At 43.5% G+C, this 13,818-nt stretch overlaps 1 protein-coding gene across 5 annotated transcripts in view; it reads left to right on the top strand.

Annotated features, from left to right (window-relative positions):
- LOC106575437 (nardilysin) overlaps positions 1–13,818 on the top strand; it is a 35,978-nt gene that overhangs the window by 6,983 nt on the left and 15,177 nt on the right. Inside the window, exons 1-11 of one of the 5 annotated variants that reach the window (XM_045698946.1) lie at positions 9,432–9,531; positions 10,790–11,014; positions 11,283–11,523; positions 11,631–11,712; positions 11,864–12,017; positions 12,114–12,187; positions 12,283–12,378; positions 12,651–12,773; positions 12,887–12,944; positions 13,030–13,103; positions 13,276–13,345. In XM_045698946.1, coding sequence (XP_045554902.1) covers positions 9,482–9,531; positions 10,790–11,014; positions 11,283–11,523; positions 11,631–11,712; positions 11,864–12,017; positions 12,114–12,187; positions 12,283–12,378; positions 12,651–12,773; positions 12,887–12,944; positions 13,030–13,103; positions 13,276–13,345 — 1,247 coding nt within the window. In that variant the 5' untranslated portion in view covers positions 9,432–9,481. Of the gene's footprint in view, positions 1–9,431; positions 9,532–9,796; positions 10,651–10,789; positions 11,015–11,282; positions 11,524–11,630; positions 11,713–11,863; positions 12,018–12,113; positions 12,188–12,282; positions 12,379–12,650; positions 12,774–12,886; positions 12,945–13,029; positions 13,104–13,275; positions 13,346–13,818 lie in introns of those variants that run through there. The other 4 variants (XM_045698948.1, XM_045698949.1, XM_045698947.1 and 1 more) reach the window with 4 other exon arrangements.

Genomic DNA, 13,818 nt, shown 5'->3' on the forward strand with positions numbered 1-13,818 from the left:
GGAGGATGACTTGTCTCTCCATCTTTGATAACCAGGTAGCCTGATTAAAGTAAAGAACATGAAGTAGCCTAAAGGACAATAAAAGAAAGGAGGAATGAGTGGAGTGAAGTGGGAAACTGGGGAAGCATTTGAAGAAGAAGCTGGTTTGGATTTAGTGCCATGCTTAATTCTATTTGAATGGATTATACAGGCCTAAAGAAAACCAGAGTAGGCCTATAGGGCTATCGGTAGGTTACTTCGCTAAGAAACAGTTTAGTACTAGAGTGGTGGATTCTGCATCCAATGTAAATGTAATCGGTGTCCATTGGGGTATTTGTAAATAAGGGTTTAAACGTTAAAACGGCTAGGTCTGTAAAAGTGACCAAATATTCTTCGTTTTGAATATTCCTCAATGTTGACAGATGACACCACGCAGACATTAGTCTACCTAAACTGTTGGCCTAGCGGCACTAGTGGATCTGGGGGGGCATGGGGGCCAGTGCCCCTGTGACAACAATTTTGGACCCCCTTGTGCCCCCCCTAAATGTGGAGTATGAAATAATTTTTACATAACACATTTTTGCTATCGTTCTTTTTTTTACATCCGTTATTAGACAGTGGCAACGCGGAACATGGTCTTTTGCCTGCTAATGCCTGCAATGCAGTGAAGAAAACGATATGACAACAATAACGTCTAATGTAACTGGCCCCTCTAACAGTACAACTGGTCCCAGCTTGGCCCCCCCAGTTGAAATGGTCTAGAACCGCCACTGCCTAGCGGGCAATCAACTGTATCTTCACATGTACAGATGTAAAGCACCCTACCCAGGCCTTCAGCTTTACCGACAATAATTTATCATCTCATTACTTTCTATATCTCTGCTCATGCCCTTAAGCACCAACAACGGATTTCTAGAGAACCGGTGTTTTAGTTACCATGGCGACCCGCGCCAGCCGGCATCCTTGCACACCTCGGTAGACTGACTTATCTTCTGCTGTTCTACTGTACTGTATACACAGAATATACTGTATAGACCGGTTATACACACACACACACACACACATACACACACACACACACACACACACACACACACACACTAGTTAATAATAAAAAGTGGAATTGGGCTAGAACAATAATGTGATGGAATGCATGGAGAAAGACTGGCCATAATAGCCATCATAGATCAATGCTACCCCATGCTAGGCTAAGGCCTGAATGCGCTTTTCCCTCCCGGACACTGTAACTTCAAAGCAGCTCATTGGCAAGTAAGTTACTGTATTTCATATTGCAGTACACCTACTGTAATCTAAATACAGAATCAAAGCAAGAACTGTGTTATGACACAGTACAATACCGTATAATTGACTGTATTATACAGTAACAAAGCAAATGCTACTGTAATCGTAATGAATGAGTGAATTAATTAAATTCATTGAGGGGAGATGGGGTTTCTAATTCACAGTATTTTATTGTAATTACATGTAATTGGTGCAAACAGATTACAGCATGTCAATGAATATATGGGATTTTTATTACTTACACTTCTAGAGACCTTATTAACAAAGGCTTCCAAACTGGCAGCGACTAAACAGACCAACATGATATAGCAGAATGCTCAACCATGAATGGTTTAAGACTTGCTGCCACTCCAATCTGTCCCCTATACATTTTAAATTCATGGGGCACTACTACCGCATACCAGTTAAATTGGTACAGCACTCTCACTAACAGGTGCAACAAACATATCCTCTGACAAGGCACGTCTCAAAATATGTTACTGAGCCAGAAGAAAATACCATGCACCCACTAGTGTTCCCCCCAAAAATTGCACTCCAAAAATATGAAAATACAGGAATTCTTTCCCTGGCCACAACATTTTCCCACTATGGACCATAATTTAGAGTATGCTGCAGTAAAATATTTCACAGTATTTTACAGTTGATAATGACAAAAATTACCGTATAAATGAGCGTTTTATTTTACATTGTGAGCCTAACAGCACATCACAACATGTAAACGCAGGCCTGGCCTACATGCCATTATAACCATTTCCAGTTCAATTTCACATTGATCTCAGCTTACATTGATGTGAATTACCTACGGGTAATGGAGTAGTACTTACATATCTCTCTCTCTCTCTGTCTGTCTCTGTCTGTCTCTGTCTCTCTCTCTCTCTCTCTCTCTCTCTCTCTCTCTCTCTCTCACACTGTCTCTCCCAATCTCTCTCTCTCTCTCTCTCTCTGTCTGTCTCTCTCTCTCTCTCTCTCTCACACTATGTCTCTCACAATCTCTCTCTCTCTCTCTCTCTCTCTCTCTCTCTCCTGACAGAGATAAAAAAAGAGAATCTTTCCTTGTAGATGTTTATCAGAGAGGGAGAGACTGAGGCACTTCCAGTAATGTCAATGTGTGTGTGTGTGTGTTTGTTTGTGTGTGTGTGTTAGATGATGGTTATAGATTTCAGAGCTCTCAGGTGCATTAGTGTATGATAACAGTTTTCCCACAAAGCTATAATGCACAAACAATGGAAACACACACACATACACGTACACGCACTTGTACGCATACACATGGCATAGGACCAGATACAGTGCATTCGGAAAGTATCCAGACCTCTTGACTTTTTCAACATCGTGTTACATTACAGCCTTATTCTAAAATTGATTGAATACTTTTTTCCCCTCATCAATCTACATACAATACCCCATAATAACAAAGCGAAAACAGGTTTGTAGAAAAATCTTATTTACATAAGTGTTCAGACCCTTTGCTATGAGACTCGAAATTGAGCTCAGGTGCATCCTGTTTCCATTGATCATCCTTGAGATGTTTCTACTTGATTGGAGTCCACCTTTAGCAAATTCAATTGATTGGACATTGTTTGGAAAGGCACACACCTGTCTATATAAGGTCCCACAGTTGACAGTGCATGTCAGAGCAAAAACCAAGCCATGAGGTCGAAAGAATTGTCCGTAGAGCTCCAAGACATCTGGGGAAGGGTACCAAAACATTTCTACGGCATTGAAGGTCCCCAACAACACGGTGGCCTCCATCATTCTTAAATAGAAAAAGTTTGGAACCACCAAGACTCTTCCTCGAACTGGCCGCCTGGCCAAACTGAGCAATCGGGGGGAAAGGGCCTTGGTGAGGGAGGTGACCAAGAACCCGATGGTCCCTCTGACAAAGCTCCAGAGTTCCTCTGTGGAGATGGGAGAACCTTCCAGAAGGACAACCATCTCTGCAACACTCCACCAATCAGGCCTTTATGGTAGAGTGGCCAGACTGAAGCCAATCCTCAGTGAAAGGCACATGGCAGCCCATTTGGAGTTTGCCAAAAGGTACCTAAAGGAGACTCAGACCATGAGAAACAAGATTTTCTGGTCTGCTGAAACCTAGATTGAACTCTTTGGTCTGAATGCCAAGTGTCACGTCTGGAGGAAACCTGGTACCATCCCTACAGTGAAGCATGGTGGTGGCAGCATGGTGGTGGTGGGGATGTTTTTCAGTGGCAGGGACTGGGAGACTAGTCAGGATCGAGGGAAAGATGAACGGACCAAAGTACAGAGAGATCCTTGATGAAAACCTGCACCTTCCAACAGGTGAACCTAAGCACACAGCCAAGACAACACTGGAGTGGCTTCGGGACAAGTCTCTGAATGTCCTTGAGTGGCCCAGCCAGCCAGAGCCCGGACTTGAACATCTCAGGAGAGACCAGCAATTAGCTGTGCAGCGACACTCCCCATCCAACCTGATAGAGCTTGAGAGGATCTGCAGTGAAGAATGTGAGAAACTCCCCAAATGCAGGTGTGCCAGGCTTGTAGCGTCATACCCAAGAAGACTCGAGGCTGTAATCGCTGCCAAAGGTGCTTCAACAAAGTACTGAGGAAGGAGTCTGAATACATATGTAGTTATCTTTCATACATTTTTTTTTATATATTAGCAAAAATTTCACAAAAACTGTTTTTTAAATTGTCATTATTGGGTGTTGTGTGTAGATTGATCAGGAAAAAACACAATTCAATACATTTCAGAAAAAGGCTGTAACGTATAAACATTCGGGGAAAAGTTAAGGGGTCTGAATACCTTCCGAATGCACTGTATGTATTTATCCCCCAGGTGAATAAGTTACGATTTCAGTACACAGTAATCGGATCCTAAAATCTGTGGTTAGGGGCAAATTGTAAGACAGAATCCATTAAAAAAACACTAAGTGTCCTCAAAACTGTAATCCACAGAGGACCCCAAAATTAAGATCAAAGTGCCCTTTACTGGTTTTAACAGCCGATCAGTCAGTTTGCTGCCGGCTCTTAGTAAACTTTTGGAAAAAAATGTGTTTGACCAGATACAGTGCTATAGTGCCTTGCAAAAGTATTCATCCCCCTTGGCATTTTTCCTATTTTGTTGCATTACAACATGTAATTTAATAAATTGATTCTTATTTGGATTTCATGTAATGGACATACACAAAATAGTCCAAATTGGTGAAGTGAAATGAAAAAAATAACACGTTTCAAAAATTTCAAATGAGAAAACCCGGAAAAGTGGTGCGTGCATATGTATTCACCCCCTTTGCTATGAAGCCCCTAAATAAGATCTGGCGTACCCAATTACCTTCAGAAGTCACATAATTGGTTAAATAAAGTCCACCTGTGTGGAATCTAAGTGTCACATGATCTGTCACATGATCTCAGTATATATACACCTGTTCTGAAAGGCCCCAGAGTCTGCAACATCCCTAACCAAGGGGCACCACCAAGCAAGCAACACCAATAAGACCAAGGAGCTCTCCAAACAGGTCAGGGACAAAGTTGTGGAGAAGTACAGATCAGGGTTGGGTTATAAAAAAATATCCCAAACTTTGAACATCCCACAGAGCACCATTAAATCCATTATTAAAAAATGGAAAGAATATGGCACCACAACAAACCTGCCAAGAGAGGGCCGCCAAGCAAAACTCACAGACCAGGCAAGGAGGGCATGAATCAGAGAGGCAACACAGTGACCAAAGATAACCCTGTGGGGCCTGCAAAGCTCCACAGCAGAGACTGGAGTATCTGTCCATAGGACCACTTTAAGCCGTACACTCCACAGAGCTGAGCTTACGGAAGAGTGGCCAGAAAAAAAGCCATTGCTTAAAGAAAAAAATAGGCAAAAATAGGTTTGGTGTTCACCAAAAGGCATGTGGAAGACTCGCCAAACATATGGAAGAAGGTACTCTGGTCAGATGAGACAAAAAAAAAGAAAAAAATTGGCCATCAAGGAAAACACTGTCGGACGCAAACCCAACACCTCTCATCACCCCGAGAACATCATCCCCACAGTGAAGGACGGTGGTGGCAGCATCATGCTGTGGGGATGTTTTTCATCAGCAGGGACTGGGAAACTGGTCAGAATTGATGGAATGATGGATGGAGATAAATACAGGGAAATTATTGAGTGTCATATTCTTCGTCTTCAGATGAGGAGTAAGAAATATCGGACCAATATGCAGCGTGGTAAGTGTCCATACTTATATTTTTATTTAACCGTGAACACTAAACAAAACAAGAAAACGAACGACAGTCCTGTAAGGTACTACGATAATACAAAGAAACAACCACCCACAAACACAAGAGAAAATAACCCCACTTAAATATGGCCTCCAATTAGAAGCAATGACACCCAGCTGCTTCTAATTGGAGGTCGTTCCCAAAACTAATATAGAAATAGACAAACTAGAAAACCCACATAGAAATAGAAAACATAGAACATAAACCAAAACCCCCGAAACACACAAAACAAACACACCCCTGCCACGTCCTGACCAACTACAATAACAAAATTACCCCTTTACTGGTCAGGACGTGACATTGAGAGAAACCTGTTTCAGTCTTCCAGAGATTTGAGACTGGGACAAAGGTTCACCTTCCATCAGGACAATGACCCTAAGCATACTGCTAAAACAACACACGAGTGGTTTAAGGGGAAACATTTAAATGTCTTGTAATGGCCTAGTCAAAGCCCAGACCTCAATCCAATTGAGAATCTGTGGTATGACTTAAAGCGGAACCCATCCAACTTGAAGGAACTGGAGCAGTTTTGCCTTGAAGAATGGGCAACAATCCCAGTGGCTAGATGTGCCAAGCTTATAGAGATATACCCCAAGAGACTTGCAGCTGTAATTTCTGCAAAAGGTGGCTCTACAAAGTATTGACTTTGAGGGGGTGAATAGTTATGCACGCCCAAGTTTTCTGTTTTTTTTAAATCTTATTTCTTGTTTGTTTCACAATAAAAAATATTTTGCATCTTCATAGTGGTAGGCATGTTGTGTAAATAAAATGATTCAAACCCCCCAAAAAGCCATTTTAATTCCAGGTTGTAAGGCAAAAAATATGAAAAATGCCAAGGGGGTGAATACTTTCGCAATCCACTGTATTTCTCTGTGAACAATTTAACAACAGACTTTCAGCATGCTTATTTGTATTAGTATTTATTATGGATCCCCATTAGCTGATACCAAGGCAGCAGCTACTCTTCCTGGGGTCCAGCAAAAATTAAGGCAGTAGTATACATTTGTAAGGAACAGATGCTGGGAGACGAAAAGCAGGTACAGGAAGTGAACATTTAATAAATCATGGACATGAAACAAACCAGAACAGTGTCTGGACAGGGGATAAACAAAATAACAATATGACAATAATGCTGACAAAGGGAACAAACTAAGGAACAGACAGATATAGAGGGGGCAATCAACAAAGTGAAGGAGTCCAGGTGAGGCCAATGAGCACTGATGCACATGATGTTAACAGGTGTGCGTAATGATGGGCAGCCTGGCACCCTCGAGCGCCAGGGAGGGGAAGCGAGAGCAGGGACAACATTATAATAACATTTTTAAACATTAAAATACATTTTACAATGGATTTCACAATACCTTAAGTCTGTGCCCTCCGGCCACTACTCTACTACGTCACAGAGCACTCAACATGAGAAGGGCACTCAACATGTACTGCAATGACACAAATGACTAAAATAAATTGTCATGGCTTTACATCTACCATTTCATGGGTTGAGAGCTATCTATCCAATAGAACACAGAGGGGCTTCTTTAATGTAAGCTTCTCTAATGTAAAACATGTAAAGTGTGGTATTCCGCAAGGTAGCTGTCTTGTTCCTTTACTGTTTTCTATTTTTACTAATAATCTACCACTGGCATTTAACAAAACCTGTGGGTCTATGTAATCTGATGATTCAACATTATATTGTTAGGAACCACAGCTAGTGAAATCACTGCAACCCTAAACAAAGAGTTAGACTGCAATTTGTCATGGTTAAGGCATATTGGTTCAATTGTTGTAAAGATGTTGAGAGGTATGTCTGTGATAAAGAGATGATCAGCATTTTTTACACCACTGTCAACCACAAGTTCTGCCGGCTCTCGTCTGATCTAATCTTGACTATTGCCCAGTGAGGTGGTCAAATGCTGCAAAGAAGGACCTAGAAAAGCTGCAACTGGCCCAGAAAAGAGCAGCACGTCATGCCCTTCAATGTACCCAGAGGTCAATGTCAACAATATCCACGTCGGTCTCTTTTGACTCAAAGCAGAGGAGAGATTTACTGCATCAATCATTTTTTGTCATATAGGTCAACTGAACAGCAAACCTGATTTAAAAAAAACATAAATCAACTCCTCACAGCACAGCACCTCTCCCCCATGTGACCTAATTTTGATGTGTATGTACTGACATAACTGACAGACACACACACACATTTTTGTTGCGGTTTTAAAAATATTTGTTTATAAATAAGTCTGTAATGTGTATGTTAATGTTTTTAATATATGTCAATTCTGAAGTATTTTTGTCTGTAATGTCTTTTTTTGTTATGTGTCAGACCCCAGGAAGACTAGCTATCGCCGTTGGTGTCACCTAATGGGGATCCTAATAAAAAGAATAAATCATGAAGGGAGCCAACAGAGATGCTAATCAGATACCTCTGTCTATTCTCTGGGGGTAGAGTTGTGCACTGTGTCTGTGAGTGTACTTTTTAGACTGTTGGAGGAGCCTCTAAAATAGGTAGTCTATTTATACTCAGGTACTATCTATGTTAAGAGCTGTCCAGCTCTGAAATTGACTGCATTACTTCCCTCTCTTCTCTTCCTCTTTTTTGTTCATTCCTCTGTACCGTTAAACCTGACAATCTTCTTTCTTTCTTTCTCTCTTTCTTTCTTACCCTACTCTCCTCTTCCGTGGACTCTACCCAGCCAGAGACAAGACACTCTGCTCTGGCTTCTACTCACCTCTAGTCTCTTGCATTTGGTTCTGGAACACACACACACACGCACACACGCACACACACACACACACACACACACACACACACACACACACACACACACACACACACACACACACACACACACACACACACACACACACACACACACACACACACACACACACACACACACACACACACACACACACACACACACACATCAGCTAATGAATTAAACCCCCTGCTTTAATTACAAACAAGGGCACTGCGTTCATCCACCTCTGGCCTGCTGGCCCCCCTACCTCTGAGGAAGCACAGTTCCCGCTCAGCCCAGTCAAAACTGTTCGCTGCTCTGGCACCCCAATGGTGGAACAAGCTCCCTCACGACGCCAGGACAGCGGAGTCAATCACCACCTTCCGGAGACACCTGAAACCCCACCTCTTTAAGGAATACCTAGGATAGGATAAAGTAATCCTTCTAACCCCCCCCTTAAAATATTTAGATGCACTATTGTAAAGTGGTTGTTCCACTGGATATCATAAGGTGAATGCACCATTTTGTAAGTCGCTCTGGATAAGAGCGTCTGCTAAATGACTTAAATGTAAAAATGTAATGTAATTAGGGTTTTAATCAGTTGCCATGGGAACCTTGGCCCTTTAGAATCTAAAGTCAGACTAAGTATACACACACACACACACACACACACACACACACACACACACACACACACACACACACACACACAGGTAGAAACACACACACACAGAGAGACAAATATAATATAAATAAACAGCATAGAATTACATAGAGTAGACTGTATTTTTGAAAGTATTGTTGAATCTTCCCTGGCCTGGTTCTGCATTAAACAGACTGTGAAGTCTGTGGTTTCATTAGTCATTATCAGGATATGCAGCACATTATCATTAGTCTTCAGTCTGTTCAGGAGACTGAGAGTCTAATCTGTGTGTCTGCGAACGGCCCAAAAGCAAGGTCATGTCTTAAGCAGTCGCTCGTTCAACTGTAGGCCTACAGACCATCAGCAGACAAACTCTATCAATATCTGCCTGTTGTCGCCTACCCCCTAGCGGTTTAACACTGCCACTGGAAGGTTTGGAATTTAGGAAGCAATTCAATAGAACGTATCTACTGTATCTGCATCACAATGTACAATTGCCTACCTCAGGCCTGTCCATGGACAAGCCAACAAGCGACTGTAACTACCTCGATGCTGTTTTTATTACGGTGTAATGAATGAGTGCTATAAACTCATTATGGCCTGCTGTAACGCGGGACTGTGGTAAGTATAGGTCCTGCCAGACAACTTGTCGACACTGTCCATTTTGTTGTTGCTGCTAGTGCTACAGTACTTGTTAGTTACAATGTAACAAACAGTCTCGTGTTGCTGCTACAATGTAACCACAATGTGAAGAGTAGAGAAGTTCCCACGTGTCGCGTATTTCTGCCCAATCACGATCGTTCAACGTTTCCGTAATCACGCCCCTGGGTGTGTCTGCCTTGTTTCGGAGCAATCAAATGTTGCAATGTTGAAATGCTCTTGGTTTTCGACGAATCAAGGCGCTCCTTATAGCAGAATAACCATCCCACCATATGCAGGGGAAACACTAGGTTCCGTCCCTGTGATATCAAGAAGCAAGGTATGGAAACATCGCCATGATCAACGCTACTTCGTTAGCTGTCAAACTTGACCAAACATAAGATTCATTTCTAGGACGTAGAACCAATTTAAAGTGTACGTTTCTGTAGTAGAAACGTTGGGTGGGGTTTGACATGTGTTGTGTGAGTCGCTAGCCTAGAAAAGTCTGAGGCTTTTTGATAGACTTGTCGGTCAATCATGGTGAAGTAGCCTGTAGCCTGCTCTCGCTGTGTTACTGTATCTTTCATCTTATTGCCATCTTGTAACGGATGTCTCGCTTGCGACAGTTTGCTGCTAGCGAGGACGGTGTAGTGTAAGGCCCTGGGGGACTGGGGATGTTGGTTTAGCTGACACACAGCTGAATACGGGCGAACAAACCAGACGGGCGTTGGGTGAATAGATGTATTGTCCCCTCACCCCCCCATTGCGTTTGTTGACTGTGTCTGACATGATCAGCATTTTTTGACAGCTGATCAAACTAATACACAGATGCTTGCTTCACAGAGTCTTACTTTCAATCACTGTCACTTCTTGACAGACGTGTCATTAAAATCAAATATTTACTCAGTAGCCTAGCTTACGCAATCATTCTAAATTAAGTTAAATCCAGCCTATCACCATTGCTGTCCTTAGAGTGACACGCTGTGTCACGGTGTTGGCCAGTAGAGCAGGGCTATTCAGTTCCAGACCTGCAGGGCCCAAACCCCTTTGCTTGTCATCCTTCCCTGCTAATCATGGACTGACTCAGACCTGGCACACAAGGTGAATGGACTCTCTGCCCAATCAGTGACATGAATGAACTTCCAAGTAGAGTAGAGTCCCTCCAGACCTGGAGTTGAATAACCTGTCTATTGGTTTCCCTGAGTTCTATTCACCGTGGCTCGCTGTTGTCGCCCCACAGTGCCAAAGTGTCGTCGCTATTCAGAATGCCACAGACCAACAAGTCCAGAAGTGCCTCAGCCAGTGGCTCTAGCACCGGACCGGGCCGAGGGGAGGAAAGAGGAGAAGAAAGAGAGGAAGCTGAGCCAGAACTAAAGGTCCAAGTCCAGGAAGCAGGGGATGGAGGAGGAGAGAACACTGGAGATCCAGAGATCATCAAGTCCCCTAGTGACCCCAAACAGTACAGGTAACATCAACCTTTACCTTACACACCAACGTGTGTGTGTGTGTGTGAGAGAGGGAGAGGGACTGTGTGAGAGAGAGGGACTGTCTTTCTTTCCATCCGTCTGTCTGTCTGTCTGTCTGTCTGTCTGTCTGTCTGTCTGTCTGTCTGTCTGTCTGTCTGTCTGTCTGTCTGTCTGTCTGTCTGTCTGGAGGGCCAAACTGTGTGTGTGGTTGTGTCAGCATCTTAGAATAAGAGAATAGTGTTTACCTCTGTCTAACCCCTCCCACAGGTACATCGAGCTAACCAATGGGCTTCGAGTTCTGCTAATTTCAGACTTCACTGGTCCCGCCTCCTCTGGAGACGACGAATCAGAGGAGGAGGAGGAGGAACTGGGGGAGGAGGAAGAGGAGGAAGAAGACTCAGGAGAGGGAACAGAGGAAGAGTCAGAAGAAGAGGAGGATGACAAGGACAGTGACTTTGAGGATGACGAGGATGAAGGGAAGAGGAAGAAGGGACACTCAGAGAAACAGGTGAGAGGGTGACCTGAAGAGGAGATAACAGCACATTAGCAGCAATAGTAATAAGGGCGTTGATGATTATGTGTGTGTTTATGTGTGTGTGTTTGCGTGTGTGTCAGTCTGCAGCAGCGCTGTGTGTGGGTATTGGCAGCTTCAGTGACCCCAATGATCTCCCAGGCCTCGCCCACTTCCTGGAACACAGTGAGTATGATGACCCTTAAGGATGAGATTGTTTTGTTGTGATAAATCTGGTGCAATGCTGTGTTTGTGACACAAGGGGATATAAAACAGACTTTCCTCTCCTCCCTCTCTCCTCCCTCTCTCCTCCCTCTCTCCCACTCTCCTCCTGTAGTGGTGTTCATGGGCAGTGAGAAGTACCCATCAGAGAATGGTTTCGATGCCTTCCTGAAGAAACATGGAGGCAGCGACAACGCCTCCACGGACTGTGAGAGAACCGTCTTCCAGTTTGACGTTCAGAGGAAGAAATTCAGAGAGGCTCTGGACAGGTCAGCAACACACCACCATTATAGTCTCTGTGCCTTGTCTCTTGATTCGGATTAGTCCATCTGACTCTGTACCTGTCTGTGATTGGCTCTCTCCAGATGGGCCCAGTTTTTCATCAGTCCTCTGATGATCCGAGACGCCATTGACAGGGAGGTGGAAGCTGTCGACTCCGGTGAGAGGCATTCTGGGATTTTTTGGTTGTTGACCTTATTCAGACCTTATGCACTGGTTATGTAGTGACCTGCTCTCCCTTCTCTCTTTTATCAGAGTACCAACTGGCCAAGCCGTCTGACTCTCACAGGAAAGAGATGTTGTTTGGGAGTCTAGCGAAGCCAGGTCACCCCATGGGCAAGTTCTGCTGGGGTGAGGGCAGACACACACACACACACACACACACACACACACACACACACACACACACACACACACACACACACACACACACACACACACACACACACACACACACACACACACACACACACACACACACACACACACACACACACACACACACACAAACTACTCTGTGTACTGTGTTGTCATGTGTAAATGAGAGACAGATGTTGTGTTATTGTGGTATGTGACTGAGCTGTTGTCATGGTTTCACCCAGTGGTTGTCATGGTTTCCCCAGGTAACGCCCAGACTCTGAAGACAGAGCCCAGGAAAAAGAAGATCAACGTTTACAAGAGGCTCCGCTCCTTCTGGAAGAGACATTACTCTGCCCACTACATGACCCTGGCTGTGCAGTCTAAAGGTGGCACACACTCACACACACACATACACACACGACCTGGCCGCGCAGTCACACATGTAACTCTGTTGTCCTCCTGTGTGTGTGTGTGTGTGTGTGTGTGTGTGTGTGTGTAGAGAAGCTGGACACTCTAGAGGAGTGGGTGAAGGAGATCTTCAGTGGAGTGCCCAACAAGTGAGTCTCAGCTGTACATAAATCCCTCACCATTCATATTATAATATGGCCATTTAGCGAACACTTACTGAACCCTGTTCCTCAGTGCTCAGCCCAAGCCGGACTTCTCTGAGCTGCTGGATCCCTTTGATACTCCAGCCTTCAACAAGCTGTACAGAGGTAGGAACACCTGCTCTATTGAGCGGACCTGTACAGACTTCTCTCCTGATCTCCATTAGTGCCATACTGCTTCAGTTCAGCTCTTTGAAAACAGGATTTTGAATGGGAATCAATTGTTGGTCCCCAAAAAGATATGCTCACAAGTATAGTAAGACATAGCTGTGTGTTTCAGTTGTTCCTGTGAGGAAGGTCCATGCTCTGACCATCACCTGGTCCCTGCCTCCTCAGGAGAAACACTACAGGTAAGAAACACAACTACAGATAATACAGCTACTACAGATAATACAGCTACTACAGATAATACAGCTACTACAGATAATACAGCTACTCAACATAATACAGCTACTCTACATAATACAGCTACTACAGATAATACACCTACTACAGATAATACACCTACTACAGATAATACACCTACTACAGATAATACAGCAACTCAACATAATACACCTACTACAGATAATACAGCTACTCAACATAATACAGCTACTACAGATAATACACCTACTAAAGATAATACATCTACTCCAGATAATACACCTACTACAGATAATATACCTACTACAGATAATACAGCTACTCAACATAAAACAGCTACTACAGATAATACACCTACTCCAGATAATACAGCTACTCAACATAATACAGCTACTACAGATAATACACCTACTACAGATAATACACCTACTACAGATAATACAGCAACTCAACATAA

The sequence above is a fragment of the Salmo salar genome, chromosome ssa17 (genome assembly GCF_905237065.1).
Source record: "Salmo salar chromosome ssa17, Ssal_v3.1, whole genome shotgun sequence".
Taxonomy (NCBI): domain Eukaryota; kingdom Metazoa; phylum Chordata; class Actinopteri; order Salmoniformes; family Salmonidae; genus Salmo; species Salmo salar.